This window comes from Pelodiscus sinensis, chromosome 1 (genome assembly GCF_052426305.1).
Source record: "Pelodiscus sinensis isolate ZL-2025 chromosome 1, ASM5242630v1, whole genome shotgun sequence".
Taxonomy (NCBI): Eukaryota; Metazoa; Chordata; order Testudines; family Trionychidae; genus Pelodiscus; species Pelodiscus sinensis.
Window position 1 is genome coordinate 242,313,952 of NC_143052.1, and position 18,726 is coordinate 242,332,677.

At 43.3% G+C, this 18,726-nt stretch overlaps 1 protein-coding gene across 1 annotated transcript in view; it reads right to left on the reverse strand.

The window, feature by feature from the left end:
- The window catches only part of LAMP1 (lysosome associated membrane protein 1), a 35,193-nt gene that overhangs the window by 13,881 nt on the left and 2,586 nt on the right, over window positions 1-18,726 (reverse strand). Inside the window, exon 2 of the mRNA XM_075918533.2 lies at window positions 2,506-2,624. Within this exon, the coding sequence (XP_075774648.1) occupies window positions 2,506-2,624 (119 nt within the window). The remainder of the gene's footprint in view (window positions 1-2,505; window positions 2,625-18,726) is intronic.

The window sequence follows — 18,726 nt, forward strand, 5'->3', positions numbered from 1 at the left end:
TCAAGATGATAATCACTGAAACTTGATGCAGAAGCATGGACTTAACTCAGTGGTTCCAGTGAATATTTATTGCTACGGAGATTTTATTACTGGTTCTCAATAAAAATTAAATAGTTCAAGATCTGACCTTCTGTATCTCACTATCTAGCAGGATCATGACAGCACTTTAGGAATAATAAATCTGCTAGTGTAAAATCTGGATCAAGACAAGCAAAGCAAAAAGTGAGTAACAACAGTTAATTTCTATAGATACAGGTTGAACTTCTCTAGTCTAGCACTTTTGCCAAACCCTAGCAGGTCAATATGGTCTAGCAGCATTAGCAATACTTCCACTGCTTACTTTGAAGACATTTAGGGGTAAGTTAGAGCTAAACAACAGCACAGAACACTGAGAGCCAGGACTGATGGCTGTAAATAAACTTTGTTGGACTATAGGAAACTTGGCCACACCATGGTAAGTGGACATTCAGCTAACAGATGACAGATGTTGCTGGACCAGAGAGGTTGAACCTGTAGTTAACTTTGATCCCTCATTTACTATTAAGATTGCTAAAGACATTTTTCTGTGCCATACAAAAGGTTTTAAGTTTCAAAAAAAATGACTCCGCTTTAACAATATATTAGACAGATAGGATCTCAGCTAAGACAATCATACATTCAAAAGTGACTGATCCAAGTTTCAGAATAAAGGAAGCAAAAGTAGTCTTACGGGAGGAACACAGTTTGCAAGCTCTTCTGCTGAGCTCTTAATTTCAACTGAAATAAGCAGATTCACTTGGCAGTGTTGTATTGAAACTGGCATAATGCAGAAGAAACTGTTTTAAATGACACTTTATATATGGAAAGAATTGGCTTGGGTATAGTTTCTTCCTCTGTAAAAAGCTCTGAGAGGCCCATGGAGATTAGGGCTTAATGTCTGTATAAAATGGGGATGATAAATACTTAAGGCACAGAGGCAAAAAAGTATTTGAAGATCCCAGCAAATCAGTAGCAGAGAGGAGCCAATAGACTCCAGGTCTGAACTCCCCATGCAGTACCCTGTTGACTGTACCTACAGCTGCCTCCTCAGAACAAGAGACAGATACCTTGCAGCATGTACTGAGCACTAACAGATTTCATGGATCAGAAAGGACAACACTTGGCTGCATGCTGCCCCTGAAGAAAGACAACCACAACTGAACACTAAGAGCAGTGGACAATTTAAATACTCATTTGAGTATTTAATAAGCACACATCATTTGCTGACCTAATATCTGAACTACAAACTAGACAGGCAAGCCTAGAGGCTTCAACAATTTTCCCCAATACATCGGAGTGCTCAAAAAACCACACAATAGACTCAAGTAGAGTCCAATTATACAACTGGCAGAGGACATCTAGCAAATTCTCCTTAAGCTTGGCACAAAAGCACATTAAGCAGGAGAATATCAGCATGAAGGGCACTATCTGCTGAACTGAAGGCCACAAATTAAGCTGACAGTAAAATCTGCAGGATGCAAGAGATTACCAATAGGTACTGAGGGGAGACAAACTAAGCAGTGGTCTCCAAACTTTTCACATTGCACTCCTCCCTTACTCCTGTCCATGCCCCCCAGAAGCCCAGCTCAGCAGCAGGACCAGAGTTGGGTGGCTGTCTCCCTGCCCCAAGCCCTGTTGAACATTCCTCTGTACTCACTAGAGGGCATTCTCCATAGTTATAATACACTAGACCAGTGGTCTCCAATCTGAAGTACTCCACACAAGCTTCAGCAGCAAAAGGCACCAATAGCAGAGCAGAACATTACATTCTCTAGCCAAACAGCACTAACTTTTTTTAAAAAGAGATGTAGGCACACTCTAAATGGGTAGTTACAGCGAGATCAGGAGATGAACCCATTTGCCAGCAGAGAGCAACCCAAGCCAGACAATATTTCTAGCCTGGCAAGTCACTTACACAAAGGTGTATTAGGAAACAGATAAAGCCCCTCACACTAGGTCAATTTAGTATCATAACAATATTAACAAGCATCATATGTACTTCATTACTGTGGTGGCATACTTATTGTGCAACATATACTCATTATTGCTTCTGTCTTGCAATTTATTGAGGGGAAAAATGTTCTGCATCTGCAAGAAGCCACACTGACCATGGGTTTCAGTCCAGGGGTTTGCCTGCAAAAAGCCTGTGCGAGATCAGGGCTTCAGACTACCTAAGTAACTGCACTGAATCAGACTATTATTTCTCACTACAGCCTCAAGGAAAACAACTTCTAGTATTGATGTTAGGACCCCAAATTCACGCAGCAGCTGGCAGTCTTAAATACTATTAGTTTGATTTTCAGATTAGATCTTGGAACAAGTGTCAGAGCCATTATTCCAGAAACAAGGAGGAATAAAAGATTTAAAGAGCACTGTTTGTGCAAGCAGCTTTTCTGGCTTAATGTTTGCTCTAACTTCTAACAGAACCCACCGGCAAAAAATTTCCCGTTTAAAATGACAATTAGAAAAACACCAAGCTACTCCTACCTTATACTGGCTCTTAGTCGGGTATTTCACTGAGAAGGATGCTGACAGATTAGCTATTATGCAGATTTTACCACTCTGATCTTTCACTTCAAATGCTGAAGATGACATCTGTAAAAACACTGTTAAGAATGGCAAGAAATTAGTTTCAAGGTGTTACTTGAAGAAACATAGCTTTGAATAGACAGTCTACTAAAACTCCTGTCACTGGAGGTCGGCTGGCATAGGTAACTCGGGAGCAAAACTGTTACACGGACATAAGTGCTCATGTGGTACAACGGGTGGGAAAGTTTCGCTCATCAACATAGCTTCTGCTACTCGCAGAGGTGATTTTTATGCCAAGCAGAGAGCTCTCCTGTAAGTACAGAGTGCCTTCACCACACGTGCTGCAGGACTGGCACATACAACTCCCCAAGTGGTGCAAGAAAAACTTTGGATAAGAGTCTTGACGTGACAAAATACAGAGAGTACAGTGGAAACACTTATCTGTATCCACAGAGATCTGTGGGTATGTCCTATGGACAATTAATTAGCACTTCTATACTTTCAGGGGGGAAAAAAAAACATTTAAAATCTTCCATGTGGTAGTCATCTCTCCCATTACCTTAGCCCAAAATGCCTATAAGCAACCAGTGGTCCTATTTCATTGCCTTTAGTAGTAGAAACATGTTTCCCCCAATGCATGTCAGGCACGTATCAGGGAGTGCTAAAATGGATGAGATTTTAGTAAGGGATACATTTTACTACACTAAGAGGATAAGAACTCCTCCTTCCTTCCCACACCCTGCTAAGGAAGTAGGGATGTTAAATATCAAGTAATTGGCTAATTGAATAGTCGATGCATTCAAGTCCAGGCTCCACACAGCACTGCCGATTTGAAATACCCCTTCCATACACTCCCTTGCTGCCTTTTTCTGATAGAGTCGGGGGGGAGGGGGCAGCACAACTAGTCTGTTGACTATCCAATAAGCATTCCCTTATCGGATAGTCGACTCGTCGTTCACATCCCTATGGGGAAGAGCCCCTCATTCTCAGTTTCCAAGCCCAGCAGTCCCTGACAAAAGCTAATCTGTCACTCTCCTTCCCATACTAATGCAGAAAGGGAAAGATTGCCAGCAGCAGTCTGATTCCATCTCACTAGGATGACTTTTGCAAGTTTCATCAACTTGGCACAATCAAGACTAGCAGGGTGAAAGACACTGTTGAGTTGCCTTTGATCACACTGGATACTAATAGTTTGGTAGGGCTTTGTAAGCTGCATTTACATGTGAAATAATGGACATCCTGACAATTAGGGTTCAAGCACAACACACACACCTGGAGGTAGTCCTAAACTCTGGTTTGAAAAAAAGTCTATAGCACTTGAAGACAGCATTGGGCTCACATTTTTCTTCTGAGGGATTTCTATGTAAAAAAATATTAAAAATTCTGCCCGTATTTTAAAATTCTGCAATTTTGTCAAACACTACGAAAAGAACTGAAACAGGCATGATTACATCATTTCAAAATACCTGCCAGCAACTATGTCTGCAACAATCCAGACATAAAAAGATTTCCCTAGTATTAAAGCAGTGGTTCTTAAGCTTAAGGGGGTAACACTGCCAAAAGTTAACCAATAAACCAAAATTACCCCTCTTCCTTTAAATGGCAATAGACAAAAAGAAAAATTACAATGAATCATTTGTAATGTATTTTGTTCTCATACATTATGTTGAACAAAATTCAACACCTATTGTATTTTAAAACTTAATGTCCCCTGAAATATGCCAAATAACCTCTCAATGGGTAACTACCCCCAGGTTAAGAATTGCTGTAGTAGAGAATTAAAGAAACTCCTGTTTCCATGCTCCCTCCCTCTCAAATCAGCAGGTGAGGAGGGGCAAGATACCTGCACCCCATGTCCAGTGAAATGTCCAGCCCAGACATCTGCACTCTCTAACCTCCAGGGAACAGGGATCCAGAGTAGGGATGTAAATGACTAGTTACTATCTTGTAAGCATTGGCTTATCAGGTAGTTGAGTCACTACTCAACTAGTTGCTTGACCTCCCCCCTTGCTGCTGAGGAGGGGGCAGGAGAAGGGGAGAGCAGGAGCAGATGCTGGGGGGGGGGGGGAGGGAACACAAGCACCATCTCCACGGGGGGCTGGGGGAAGCAGAGGTACAGAGAGAAAATTGCTTGCACAAGGTCCTCACTGCTGTGCCTCTGCCTTTGAAATGTAGCAGGAACCCTGTGAGTTTCCTGCTGCACCTCTGCTGTTGAAATGCAGTAATAGCCGCCTGTGGCTCTTATTACATTTAAAAAGGCAGCAGTGCAGCTGGTAGTGAATGCCCCCCCCCCCCCATTGACTAGTCAAGTAGTCAATGGAAATTCCATCAACTACTTGATTAGCTGATTAATCAAAGTTTAATATCTGCTTGGTTTGTATCAAGTTTACTTCACAATGTCTCCTTCAGTACATATGAGCAGGGCTCAACAAATACTACAATCTACTCGCCCGTGGCGTGGAAGAGCCAGGTTCGGGCAATCTGCACATGCGCAGATCGCCGGACAGCGCGGCTGGCGAGCAGAGCCCTGCATATGAGCAACTGCAGCTCCCTCTCCTGAGCAATCTTGTATTTATGAGCTCTGGGTTCAGCTGAAGACAATGTTGCAAATGTTACTCCTAAAATTGCAACATCCTGAAATGCCAATGGAGGCAGCCTCCATCCAGGAACCCAAATGACCTATTAAGTAGTTAGCAGCTGACTGAAGCAGAAACATACAGCTACTGGGTTTGCCCATAATTTGGGAGGTGTGGCCAGATGAAAGAAGTTAGATTGAGATATATGAATTTCACCTTCAAAGTCTTAGTCACTTCTGACCCTGTTGGGAAGGAATCCATTCCTTCCCCAGTACCAAAAGCTTTCTGCGTACTAAAGAACTATATTCCTTTCCCATACTTCCCTAATTTCCCTGTTGATAGGGACAACAGCCCAAATCCAGCTCATCCTAACAATTGCCATGATGCAGGTTTGTGCACCAGATTTTGTTGTGGGGGTGGAGAGGGATAGTGAAATACATTGAAAAGCTGGGGGAGGGGGGGAATTCTTCAAATAAGCAGACTGAAAACCAGGAATACTGGATTGTTTTCACACGAGGATTAAAACATCATTTTTAAAGAGAATTTGGAAACTGTCAGAAATTTCAGTTTCTGATGCTACAGTGCAAGTCTTGCCATGAGACTTAGGTACAGCTTGCCAGAGAGTGCACAGCAGTTTATAATATTAAACCCAGATCATTAGCAGAATTCAGAGCAGCTGTAGAACTGGTTGAGAAGTGCCAATTTTTTCCCCCATAGGATTTTGTTTCTCCCCCAACATTTCCTGTAGACTTTTTCCCCCATGAAAATCATAACTAGAGAATACTTTTTTGGTGCTTTCACAAGTTCAGGAGTTAACCAAAAGTTAACATTGATTTGATAAAAATCAGAGTGATTAGACCAAATTGAGGGCATTTCCATGAAAGTTTTAGTTAAACTCCTTTTGAGGAAAAAGTTGACCAATTGTATGTGGCTCCACTGAATGCTGTGGAACAGCTCAGGCTTAGATTATACCTCAGGCTCCCTATCTGCAGCAAAACAGGGATAGCAAGGGCTCCCCACACTGGGGAAAGTGCTTTGAGATCTACCAATGAAGAGAGTCAAGAATGACAGGGTTACAGGGTACAGAATGGTAACGTGCCATGGAGCTACAAGATCAGACTGCGGGATTGCTAGCCTTTAAACCACATGGCCAGTCACATGTGGCCCACAGCCTGTGTGTTTGTGGCCTGCAGTGGTATTTGGATTTACACAGGGCTCAACACGGCACCGCAGGGGGGGAACCAAAACAAAAGAGTAGTCAATTTAATGGCCTTCTATTGATAATGAGTTTTAGTAGATAAATTCCTGCACTATCACTGCTCATTAAAAGTGCTGTCATATGGGTACAATTCCGGTAAATATTTCATTTATTAATATCAGCAGAACTGACTTAAATGGGGCCTGCGTGTTGTGTAGTCTTGCTTTAATCTTTGTATTCATGCCTGTCAGCGTGAAAGAAGCTATGAGCATATGTTTGCATGTATATGCATTCACACTTAGGTTGTGGCCGTTGGCATTTGCTGAGAGTATCACTGTGGCCCCCGGGGCTTCCAAAGTTGAGCAGCCCTGCTTTAAACAAACAGGATGCTATTGGAATAGAGATCAGGTGGCCTAGGAACAGAAGCCAAAAATTTAAAGAAAGAGGGCTTGAAACGAGATTGTAGAAGTCTTATTTAGCACACTGGAAATAAATCATTCCAGGCCAAAGAAGAGCAATGTGAAGAGAGGCATGAGTGTCAGAGGAGGGGATTAAGGAAACAGCAATGAAGCCAGAAGGGACAAGGCCAGGATCACCAAGTGAAAGATGCAGACAGGAGTGGAGCCTCAAAGATGAGAGGTCAAAGGGAAAAGGCATAACTGCAAATTTTAGTTGCTTGGGAATGCGAAAGTATGAGGAGGAAGTTTAAGGAAAAGTGCAGTTTCTGTAAGAGCTGATTCCATAGCAATCAGCATTTTAACCAGTGAGGACTAATAGGAAGTATGAAGAAGCAACTAGATTTACTGAGAGGAAAGAGTGACTCCAGCATCGCAAGCCAGACAGAAAACAGTGCAGTTGTTACTGATGAAGTGAGAACACAAGGTCATTTAGGAGGAGAAGTACAGTTCTGCTTTTGTTGGGTTTTATTTAGGGGAAGTAAGACAAGCACAGACATGGGGAAGAAGTCAGAAGTTCCTTGAGGGCAGACAGTATAAGCTCAAAATCATGCAAGCTGATTATGTCATTGAAGAGGCACAGTGATGCCTAAGAGATGACCAGTGATGAGGGGACATAAGGGAAGGGAGAGCAGAGAACACACCAAAAGAATGAGTCAGAAAGGAGGGGAGTCAGGAAAGAATAGTCAAAAGGCAGCAGCCTGAAGTTCAGAGGCAGCAGAGCAAATCCTAGGGTCTCTGCAAGGGAGTAGCTGTTTCCTGAAACTATCTCCCAAAAAACTATAAAGCTTAAAGCAAGATGCGAGAGAATTCTAAACTGTCACAATGAAAAAAAAAAAAAGAAGGGGGGAGCATATGCCCATACCCACACCAATGTATTGAGTCAGTGCTATTATAGAACCCAGCCTTCCTTATGTATCTCATTAAAGAACACTACATAACTGCAACACAGCTTGTGCTTACTGCAGTACAGACAAATTTAGCAGACCTTTATTCCCCCCCCCCCCCATTTACTTTAAGCAATTGGTGTTGTGACCTGCAAGCTTGTTAGTCATTAACACCTCCTAAGATGACCACTGCAATGTGTTACAGATAATTGATTTCACAGAGTGAGGCAGTTACTGTCAAAGTATATAATTAAATTGCTTTAGAAATTAGTGTTTAAAAGTAACTATCACTATCTCAGAAAGCAAAGACTAGTGAACTCCATGGGAAAGGATTTTCATTACCTTGTTCTGTAGAGCAGCAGCAGTGATACAGCTTTGAGAAATGTAAAACAGTCAGATTCTAATTTTAAAGACCGATTTACACCACCACTGAATAAATACAATGTGACATTGTGCCCCCACGTTTTTTATGGAAATGTTTTTCCACTGTAAATATGCATTAGGTATGTGGACCTGTACCCATGTACATAGTTAACCAATGATCCTGGGCTCAGTTAACCCTCATGGCTATATGCAGCTCCTCTTCCTAGGGTACAGAGAAGAGCGACAAGAATGATTAAAGGTCTAGAGAACATGACCTATGAAGCAGGCTTCATGAACTGGGCTTGTTTAGTTCGGGAAAAAAGAAGATGAAGGGGGGACATGATAGCGGTTTTCAAATATCTAAAAGGGTGTCACAAGGAGGAAGGAGAAAATTTGTTCCTCTTGGTTTCTGAGGACAGGACAAGGAGTAATGGGCTTAAAGTGCAGCAGGGGAGGTTTAGATTGGACATTAGGAAAAAATTCCTAACCGTCAGGGTGGTCAAATATTGGAATAAATTGCCACGGGAAGTGGTGGAATCTCCCTCTCTGGAGATATTTAAGAACAGGTTAGATAGACATCTGTCAGGGATGGTGTAGACGGAGCTTGGTCCTGCCTTGAGGGCGGGGGGCTGGACTCTATGACCTCTCGAGGTCCCTTCCAGTCCTATGATTCCCCGTTGCCTTTGTATCAGACACAGCAGTGGGACAAGGAGCCAGCTTTTGTGTTATGCCAGGACTCCAAGTTAATACACAGATGGATTATTACGTTATAAATCACCATTTCAGTTCTCTGTTAAATGCAAAATAATCAGAGGCACAGGCCAAACAAATTACACAGAAAAAGTTTGTTATTTTGCTTCTCATTGCTTAGTATCTTTCACTTGATGCCCAAAGAGGAATGTCAGCATTTCCCCTTTATCCATACTCATAGAAAGTTTTTAATATTACAACCTTTAAAAGATGTAATTAACATGAGATTTAACCTTCTAGGTAAATTAAATATCTTACCTGTGACAGAGCAGCATTTTTTTAAAGCAAGAAAAAACTAGTGTCTAGCTTAGGGATGTAAGCCACTATAAGAGGCAGCACGGGGGGGGGGGGGGGGGGGGGAAAGGGGGGGAGGAGAGGGAGGGGAGGGAAGGGGGCAGGGAGGAGAAAGAAGAAAGCGCTGCTTAAAAGCTGGTTCCCCCAGTACCATCTCCACAGGGGGCAGGGGAGGTAGTGGTTCCCCCAGCTCACGCCCAGTCCCAGATGCTGCACCTCTGCTTTTTAAAATGCAGTAAGAGCCTGTTGGCTCTTAATACATTTAGAATGAGAAGCACAGTGGGGGGGACCCCAGTGCGAGCCAGGACAGCTAATTCCTGGTTCTCACTAGGTCCCTCCCGCTGTGCTTTAGCCTTTTAAATGTATTAAGAGCCAACAGGCTTTTAATACATTTTTAAAAGGCTGAGCCGCAGCGGAGTTAGCTACGAGGCCAGAAGCTAACCTCGCTGCAGTTCCCCCACTTATTTACTAGTCGATTTAGTTGATTAAACTAAATTTAACATCCCTCATTTAGTTCTTTTTGAAAGGTTTGATGACATTTTCAATTGTTACAGCGTATGACAGTATTTTTATCAAGGTCCAAACTCCAGAGAAAATCAGAATAATGGTAATAAAGAAAAAGATTTCAGGGTTAATTTAAAAGTATGAGACTCTGGATTTGATCCAAAGTTCACCTGTTGACTCTACTGGTGTACACTGTTCCCAGAGAAAGCTATCCAGACTGCTGCCTGCAGGAGTTAATGATTTACTTCGCTGCTGCAATTTCATTATTAAAGCTGTTCCAGGATTCTAGATTTCTGCCTTATACATAGAGATCAAGCTAGCAGATTAATATTTGTTGGTGACAGTTTTGTTTAGGTTGGATTCAAACTGTCTGGACAGGTGGGGTTTCCCCACTAGTAGTTCTATGCTTTAGGAGAGGATGAAGCGGGGCTAACCACCAGAATCCACTTCAACACGAATCTCAGCTTGTGATCTTTCACTACACTATGAAGGTTCAGTTATAGGAGTCAGTTCTATGCTATGGAAGTGTCATTATTTAAGGCTAGCAGTGTTCTGGCAATGGCCAGCTATGACCTTACAATGTTTCAGCATGTCAACCACAAGCTGTCTGTGCCAATTAAGGCACTACACAATATTTGCCACTATACAACCTGGCACGAGCCCCATAGCTACAGTGACCGTATTTTCTGAACCAAAAATAGGGACACATTAGCCATACCTCTGACCCCTTAGGCCCCACCCACCTGCCACAAGAAGTCCTACTCCTGGGGGATAGTACTCCTGGGGTCAAGATGTACACATGACAAAAAGAAAAGTGTGAGATACAACCCCTCTGAGAAGTCCTCTACCAATAGGGATCGGTTTGGGAACTATAGGCCCTAGATCTAGAGTCTCAGGACACTGCAGCACTAGGGGCCCAACCTCAATTCAAGGATCCGAGACCTAATATCTTGCAGTGTAGATGCAGCCGTTTGACTCAGGGCCTGGGAATCATCCAGAACTATCCCACAACTTCATGGGACAGCTTTCTAAGTCCTCTTAAAAGATTATGCTTACCCATTCCAATTAACTGGTAATCAGAGGGGGCTGCAGACAGGGGTTGATTTTGTCTGGAGCAGCCCCTGTCTGTGGAGAACTGAGGGGCCCCACAGGCAGGGACTGCACCAGTGCCCAGAGCAGCCTCCCCCCCTCCCCCCCCAAGGCAGGGCGTCCAGCCTCCTGTGGACAGGGGCTGCAGTAGTTTTGCAGGAACTTCAGAAAATGCAAAATGGTCTCCATTTCCACAAGCCAGAATGACAATGCTGAACGGCCATGACAATTCCAGGGTAAAGACCATATCGCTAACCCTCACTACTACTTCTTGAAAGGTACATTTTCCATGGAAATCAATGGGACTGGGCTATTTTATATTCCATCTGTTGAGAAATGTGTGTCAATACCATGATGGCAATGTATAGGTCAACACCATGACAATGCCTATTTATGTAAATACCACCTAATAATTGCTGAATGAGACCACTTCCCAACCTGCTTACAAAGGGCCTGATCCAACTTAAATGTTAAGCTAGGATTGAGCCCAAAGCAATCTGTTGATATTACCCAAAAAGATCCAGTTAACATTTAATCACTGTTCAAAATAATGGACCAATCAGTAAAAGCCCCATTGCCTGGTAGAAGTGATCTTTGAAGAAAATTGGAAAAACTGAATTGACTTCTGACTGCATTGCTTGCTTTCACTGGACTTAGGTCTTTAGCACAGGTTTCATTGTGTGGGTCAGAATAACTCAAATATGTTGTCACAGCTAATGCTATTCATGTCAATTATCAATAATACTAAGTTGAATATTTTCAGTCATGCAAATGAGCGTTCTTATAAGACTCTTTGTTGACCACTTGTTCTCAATTTTGATGTAGTTTGGCTCTTTGGTTTGAAAAGGTTGTTGACCAATGAACTAGGAGTATATCCAGTACAAACCATTTGTTAAAGGACTGAGGAAAGAAGAGAGGGATGTGAAAAAACAGCAATATCTGAATCATGGGACATTAAGTAAACAACGAGATTTATTTTAAGTGGGTGCTTAATGTGTACTTGCTAACTCTCTTGTTTCTGCAGAGCTCAGAACAGAACAGTCCCTGGGTAAGTTTAATGCGCTGTAACATGCAAGTCAGAATCAACACAGGCATCCATGAAGTTATGAATTTCTTCTTTTCCCCAACTTTTTTTTTTGGAGGGGAGGGGAGAAAGGACATCAGGGAACAGCAATGCGCAGAGCCAAGAGGAGAACCACATCTACTGCATCCAGTGCATCTAACACTTATTCTAGTCTGACTGGTATTACAGTGAACCCAGTGAGCCACAAAAGCTCATGATATTATCTGCATGTTTTGGTAGTCTTTAAAGTGCTACCAGACTATTTGTTGTTTTTTAAGTTTATCCTGTAGAGACCAAACTTGGCTACCCCCTGAAGCTTTTACTCTTTTCCAGCTTTAAAAAAAAAAACCCCACACATGAAAAAGGCCATTTTGCAGTTGCATGTGTGGTTTGACAAGTCATTGTGAAGATGCAGCAAGTTCCATTCAATATCAAACTCAGGAAGTTTCAATTCAACAGTTCTCACACTTTAAAAAAAATGAAAAATGTTTGTGCGGGTGACAGCCCACAATCATTTCTTCTGCAGGATGGGGTGGTGATACCTTCAAACTCAGGGCTGACAAAGAACTAAATAGAAGTCTCTCTACAGGAAACAGAAGAAGTGACGACCAAAGCGGTTCAGTGAGCCACCCTCCCATTCTAATCTAAATAAAACAATCAGGTGCACCTTCAGTCTTCGTCCAGACATTATGCCTTCCCATGCAGAATATATTAGCAGTTCACTTCTGCAAATGCTCTTTTCAAGACAATTGTTTAGAAGAGGCCATTTTCTGACCTAACTAGAAATGAACGGAATTTTAATACCCTTCATTATTTTTCCTCTACTTGATCAAAACAAGTTTCTGTGCCCAAGCCTGAATGCCAAAGATAGTCGGTTTTGGATGAATTATCCATTATGTAATGTTACATCACATTTGCAGCTGAATGTTCTAGGATCAAAGGAAAGGAGCACTATTACACTGGTTACATTTTGCTTTAGAAATTAGGCTGCCAGTACTACCTGGTACTACATTATTCATTAAACAACAAATCATCTTGCAGCACCTTAGAAACTAACAATGTAGGGTCTCTGCTAAATGAGGCTAATAGAGTAGGTGGTAAGTGACCGATACTTTTGATGTCATTAGTGGTGGGAGCACCTGGTGCTGGGACAATGGGGCGACCAGCACAAGGTGCAGAACGTAGCATCCCACCTATCCAGTACAGGTCTTTGTTCAGACCTTGATTAAAATTAAAACGTGTCAAACTTGCAGAAGACAACAAGTTCCACAGCTTCTCTTTCCAGCTGGCTTTTGCAATTGCTTTGTAATAAAATAGTATAGTCACTTTTGGATCCATTAAGGAGTGCCTGAGGAAGGTTAAAATGTTCCCCAACAGGTTTCTGTGTTATTTCAAATCTCATGTGTGTCCATTAATCCTTTGTTGTAAAGGCTGTCCAGTTTGGCCAATGTATATAGCAGGGGTTATTGCTGGCACAAACCACATTAGTGAATGTGCAGTTGTATAAGCCTCTGATATGCTGGCTTATGTGGTTACGTCCTGCAATGGTGTCACTTGTATAGATGTGTGGACAGAATTGGCATCAGAGTTTATTGTAGGGGTAGGTTCCTGGATGAGTATGCTGCATGGTTTCTAGAAAGAATTTGTTTTAAGTTAGGTGGTTGTCTATAGGTAAGGATTGGCATGTTCCCCAAGGACCATGAGAATGAGGACTCATTTTCCAGGATAGATTGTAGATTATTAATACTGCACTGGAGGGGTTTAAGTTGGGTGCTCTGTTTTTTTTGTTGGGCCCATCTTGAAGAAGCTGATGCCTGGTACTCATCTGGCTCTGTCAATCTGTTGTGGGTTTGTTTTTTTTAAACTTTCCTGGTTGGGTATTTAAGTTTTAAGAATGCCTGATAAAGATCCTATAGGTAGGTGTTTGTCTCTGTCTGTGGTATCTTAAGGCCTGGTTGTAAACAATTGATTGTGAAATGTGACTAGGAGGGAAGCTAGAGGCACATAGGTAAGTGTAATGGTTGGTAGGTTTCTGGTATAAGATGGTGGAAATGTGTCCATTTAATTGTACTGTAGTGTCAAGGAAGTGGATCTCTTGTGTGGACTGGTCCAGGTAAGGGTGACGGTGCGGTGGAAGTTCTTGAAATTCCTGTGGTGTTCAAGGGTCTCTTTTCTGCAGGTCCAAATGAATAAGATATGGTCAACGTAGTATAAGTAGAGTAAGGATGCTGGGAACAAAAGCTGAGGAAACAGTCAAGGTCAGCCATAAAGATGTTGGCATGTGGGTGCCCATACCTGTGCCACTGACTTGAAGATATAAATTGTCCCCAAACTGGAAATATAGTTGTGGGTGAGGACTAAGTCACATAGCTCAGCCAGTAAGTGTGCAGTGGTGTTAACAGGGATACTGTTCCTGACAGCTAGTAATCAGGACCATTAATTTTTAAAGTTTTTTCAATGACAGATTAACACGGCTACCCCTCTGAGACTTTTAAACATCTACATTATTCATTGCCAATGAAGGATAGAAAACGAGGAGCAAAGAAAAACCCCACAGTTCTCAGTTCGTGAGCTATTATATATAACCAAGGCTATTTTAACTATAGATGTGCCTCCAAGTTTCTAAGCAAAAGTATTAAAAATTTATGATACTACTGAGATATCACATTTAGCACATTAAGGTCTCACCAAGTGACTACTAGAGTAGTTTGAAATACATATACAGTTCAGGGTAAAGATGGTCCAATGAAACATTCAGATCAATGCTATAACCAATTTTGCTTAAAGCATGTAAAAGTATCCACTGCCAGTCTTAAGAACACAGATTAGTATTGCTTTTGAAATTTTTCTGATTCTACTGATTGTTTAAAGGTGATTATACTCGACCTGGAAAAAAAGAATACAACTGACAGCAGCAGTTTAGTACCAGAAACTGCCATAATCCCATCAAACTGTGGGAATATAGGCAGGTTGGCAGGGGGAATAGGGGGAAGATAGTTGCCTCTCTAACAAGGTAACTTTTCTACAACTTTCTGCATTGTCTTTTCAGGGTACATCTATACACTATTTTGAAGCAAGCCACCTAGCCCAGTGTGATGCTGTATGGAAATGGGTGACCATTTTATTGATACCAAAACACAAAATTGCAAAGAATCTTACAAACTATGCCATGTAAGGTATCAACAGAGAAGTTATGATCAGCTTAATAGGATGATCATGTTTATATGTATGTGTGCGCATCGTGAGTTAGCAATGTCTGGCATATTTGTATATCAAAACCTATGCGGTTTCTCTCAGATTGACATCAGCACTATTGAGCTGGTTCTTCATGGGCCATTAAGCAATCAGCTGTGCAATAAGCCCAATGAGAAAAAGCAGGAGTTACACTTAACAGTTGTCAAGACACGTAGGGACATGTCTGTGGACAGGTGACGCCCAATCCTTTTCTATGCCTATGTGCTGTAAGCTTATGTTTGGGAAAAACCATATACAAACCACATGGCAACAAAGGCAGTAGGCATGTATAATTTTTGGTGATACTCAGAACAGTCTAAGTCCTGCCTCCCTCCCACCCCCCCAACCTGCTTTGTAAGAACAGAGGATTGGAGTGCAGGAGATAAGGGCTGTGATGCAGGAAGGGGGGCTCAAAGCTAGGGCAGAGGATTAGGGTATGGACTCTGAGGTGGGAGAGGTGAGGATTCTGGCTGGGAGTGCAGACTCTGGAGACAGGGATGAGCAGTTCAAACTTTGGAGTGCAACAGGCAGACTGCTCTGGAACTGGGGCTAAAGAGGACTCTCTCCAGTCCTCCTTCCCTCTCCACCTCCTGACATGAGTCTTGCACCCACCCAAGCCCCAGGAAAAAAGTCACCTGTGTGGAGGGGAGAGAGGGGAAGTTGTCATGTGACTCCAGAGTGAGTCCTTCTGTCCTCTTCTCTGCAAATACAGAAGTTCAATCTGCCATCGATGCTGCTCCCTTACAATGAGACAGGAGGAGTGCAGACAAGGCAGAGCTGCAAGAGGCAGCCACCCACTGCTTAGAGCACAAGCCAGGACACGCAGGGAAGATGCTGGGAAGGGGAGGGACAGAAGTGTGCAGGGCCAACATGCAGACCCTGACAAGGAAGGAAGGAGACACCCAGTCCTGACATTGGGAAGTCTAGAAACCATTGGCCCATACAACTCAGTGCTTCTACATGGTAAGGATACAAGAGGTGGCAACATCTTCTCCCTTTTCATCTATCCTGCTTCTCACCTCTAGAGTAACTGGTCTACAAGCTGAAGCTTTGAACAAAGGACCAACAGACCCATCCACGTGGATGTGCGCCAGAGGGACTCTACAAGTCCACAAATTCACCAACACTGAAAAGAACTGGATATTCAGATTCTGATATCATATGGATGCATCTGATTGCTCTGACCATTTAACAAGTCTCTCACAATGAAACCATTAATGTAAGATACCAAAAGATTGGCTGTCAGTAGGGATGTAAAATCCCGTTTAATTAGTTAACTGGGTAAATATGTTTAACCAATTAAATGGGACAAGTGGGCAGGGTCTGCTCAGCTCCCCCACCAGCTAAATGTTCACATGGCAGCATGGTGTTTTAGGGAAGATCAAAAAAAGTAATGATCTAGTAATGGGACTAGTCCTGTGGGTTTAGGGATGTGAAAGGTTAATGCTTCTGATTAACCCATGGGGGCTAGAGCAGCTCCCCACCCAGCATAGGGCTGCTTCAACCCTGTGGGGCCCACACCCACTGCAGGCAGGAGCAGCTCCTGTCTGTGGCCATCTCAGGGGGGCCATTCCAGCCTGGTCAAGGGAGGAGGGGATGGAACACTAGCTCCAGCCTCCCTGGGGTAAATTAAATTAAATGGTTAAAGTTTGAGAACCCCTTCATTGTGATACCATGAGCCTCCAAGTTGCTGCTGACCCCCCAGTGGGGTTAGGACCCACAGTTTGAGAAACAGGAATTAACCAATTAAAAGGATTTTACATCCCTAGTGGGGATCAGAACCTTTCGTACAGTTAGTCTTACTATACCCGTAAAAGATTTTCCTGTGGGAGGACAGAGTGATGTCATCATATCACTCTGCATCTCGCAGCCTCCCTCCCTAGCCCCATCATGGTGTCAGCAACCTACGACTAACTCTTCAACAGCAGCACTCACCTTCCTTGCACCTTGAAGGTAAGCTGCTGCTGGGCTTATAGAGGGGGGGGGGGCCACAGGACTGCATGGCAAGTAGGCAAGTGGTGATGAGGCCCATGGGGGGGGGGATGTTGGGACTGGGGTACACCCCAGCCCCGAGCCACCGCACAGTGACTGGCTGAAGCTCCAACAGCTGCCACGAGGCAAGCGGCTGCTGTTTTAAAAATAGCTGACTGAGGCACTGGTGGTGGGATCCATGCAGGGGAGGAGGGAAGGGAAGGGTAGGGAGAGAAAGTACCAAGCTGGCAGAGAGGGAAGAAGAGGCCCTGGCTGGTGGGGAAGGGGAGGGGGGAGAGGAGGGGCCCTGGCTGGAACAGCCACAGTTTCTCCCCCCCTCTCCCACGGTTGCCTCTCCGCAGTGACAGGGGGTTGGCGACCACACGAGCAGGTAGCACAGCTCACAGCAGAGTTTCAAATACCTTCAGAACAGACTTCTGGGTAAGGTGCTGTTGTGAAGGCTAAGGCTATAACAGTTTAAAAAAAGACCTGGATACATTCAGAGGCTAATCCCATCAATGGCTATTAGCCAGGAAGGGCAGTGATGGTGTCCCTAGCCTCTGTTTGCCAAAAGCTAGGAATGGGTGATGATATGGATCACTTGATCACCTGGCCACTGTTGGAAGACAGGATACTGGGCTAGATGGACCTTTAGTCTCATCTAGTATGGCTGTTCTTATTTGCTGATTGGGAGCCAGAGAAAAGGAATGCAGTGAAAAGGGCTCTGTTTTCTTTGTTTTGAGTGAGAGAGAGAGTGAGAGAGAGAGATCAGGAGCAGTCTGTGACTGGCTGGTGACTAATTACAGTGTTAATTACTAGTTTGGGCACTATCAGATCTTTTTGTAGCCTGCACTGACCATGGCATTTTCAGTGTAGGCTACCCCAAGGCATCTCAGATCAGACCTGAGTTGAGAGACCAGAATAGCACACTAAAGCCAGCTATATAGCTAGTACTTTGGAACTACAGCTCAGGTATTGGCCTCTGAAGCAAAAGCTCTCTAAGCAAGACTCAGGACAGACAAGTAATTTAGAGTGCTAAGCCAAGTCCCACAAATCTGTTGACCTGGGCTGGACAGCTTGCTCCAATATGCAGTGTGGATATCCCCTCTATGGTCAGTTTCAGCTCCTAGTATTGGCAACTCAGTCAGAAGTTTTTAAAACCAGTTAATTTAGACTATATAGTGCTACTTGTAACCAATAAAATGGCCTTACTAAATTTTCATTGAATACATCTGCTCGAGGGCCAAATCCCTAACTCCACAACTCAGCTGCATTTGAACAGGAAGCTAGGAAAACCATCTCAGAAGATGAGGATTATAGTATCTACTCAGCATTTGCACATTTATTATACCTGTAAGTTTACCTGCCAAGTACATTGTCCCAGAATCTCTCTCTTTTTCTTTGGAAGGAAGGAAGGGAAAGAAAAGCTACAAAAGTCTACTTAATGGCTCATCAGGATTTGATATATTAGAGAATGTTGTACAATGAAAGCTATACAGGATTTTGCCTCAAGAACAACATGTTTTAACTAGAGATGTTAGATATCATCTAATTGAACAGTCATGTAAACGCATGAAATCTTAGCAATTACATGACTATTTGATAGTCCCCAGCCATGAGACCAGCAGCCAGTGTGCTCCCAGCCTCGCTCCTGGGGAGCCCCATGTCACCCCCAAGGAGCTGGTCCACAAGGGGAGACAATTTTAAAACCAGCCTCCTGCACAGGAGGAAGTGTGGGATGGCAGCAGCCCATCTGCAGGGAGCTCAGACCTACACTCTGCCACGAGCTCGGACC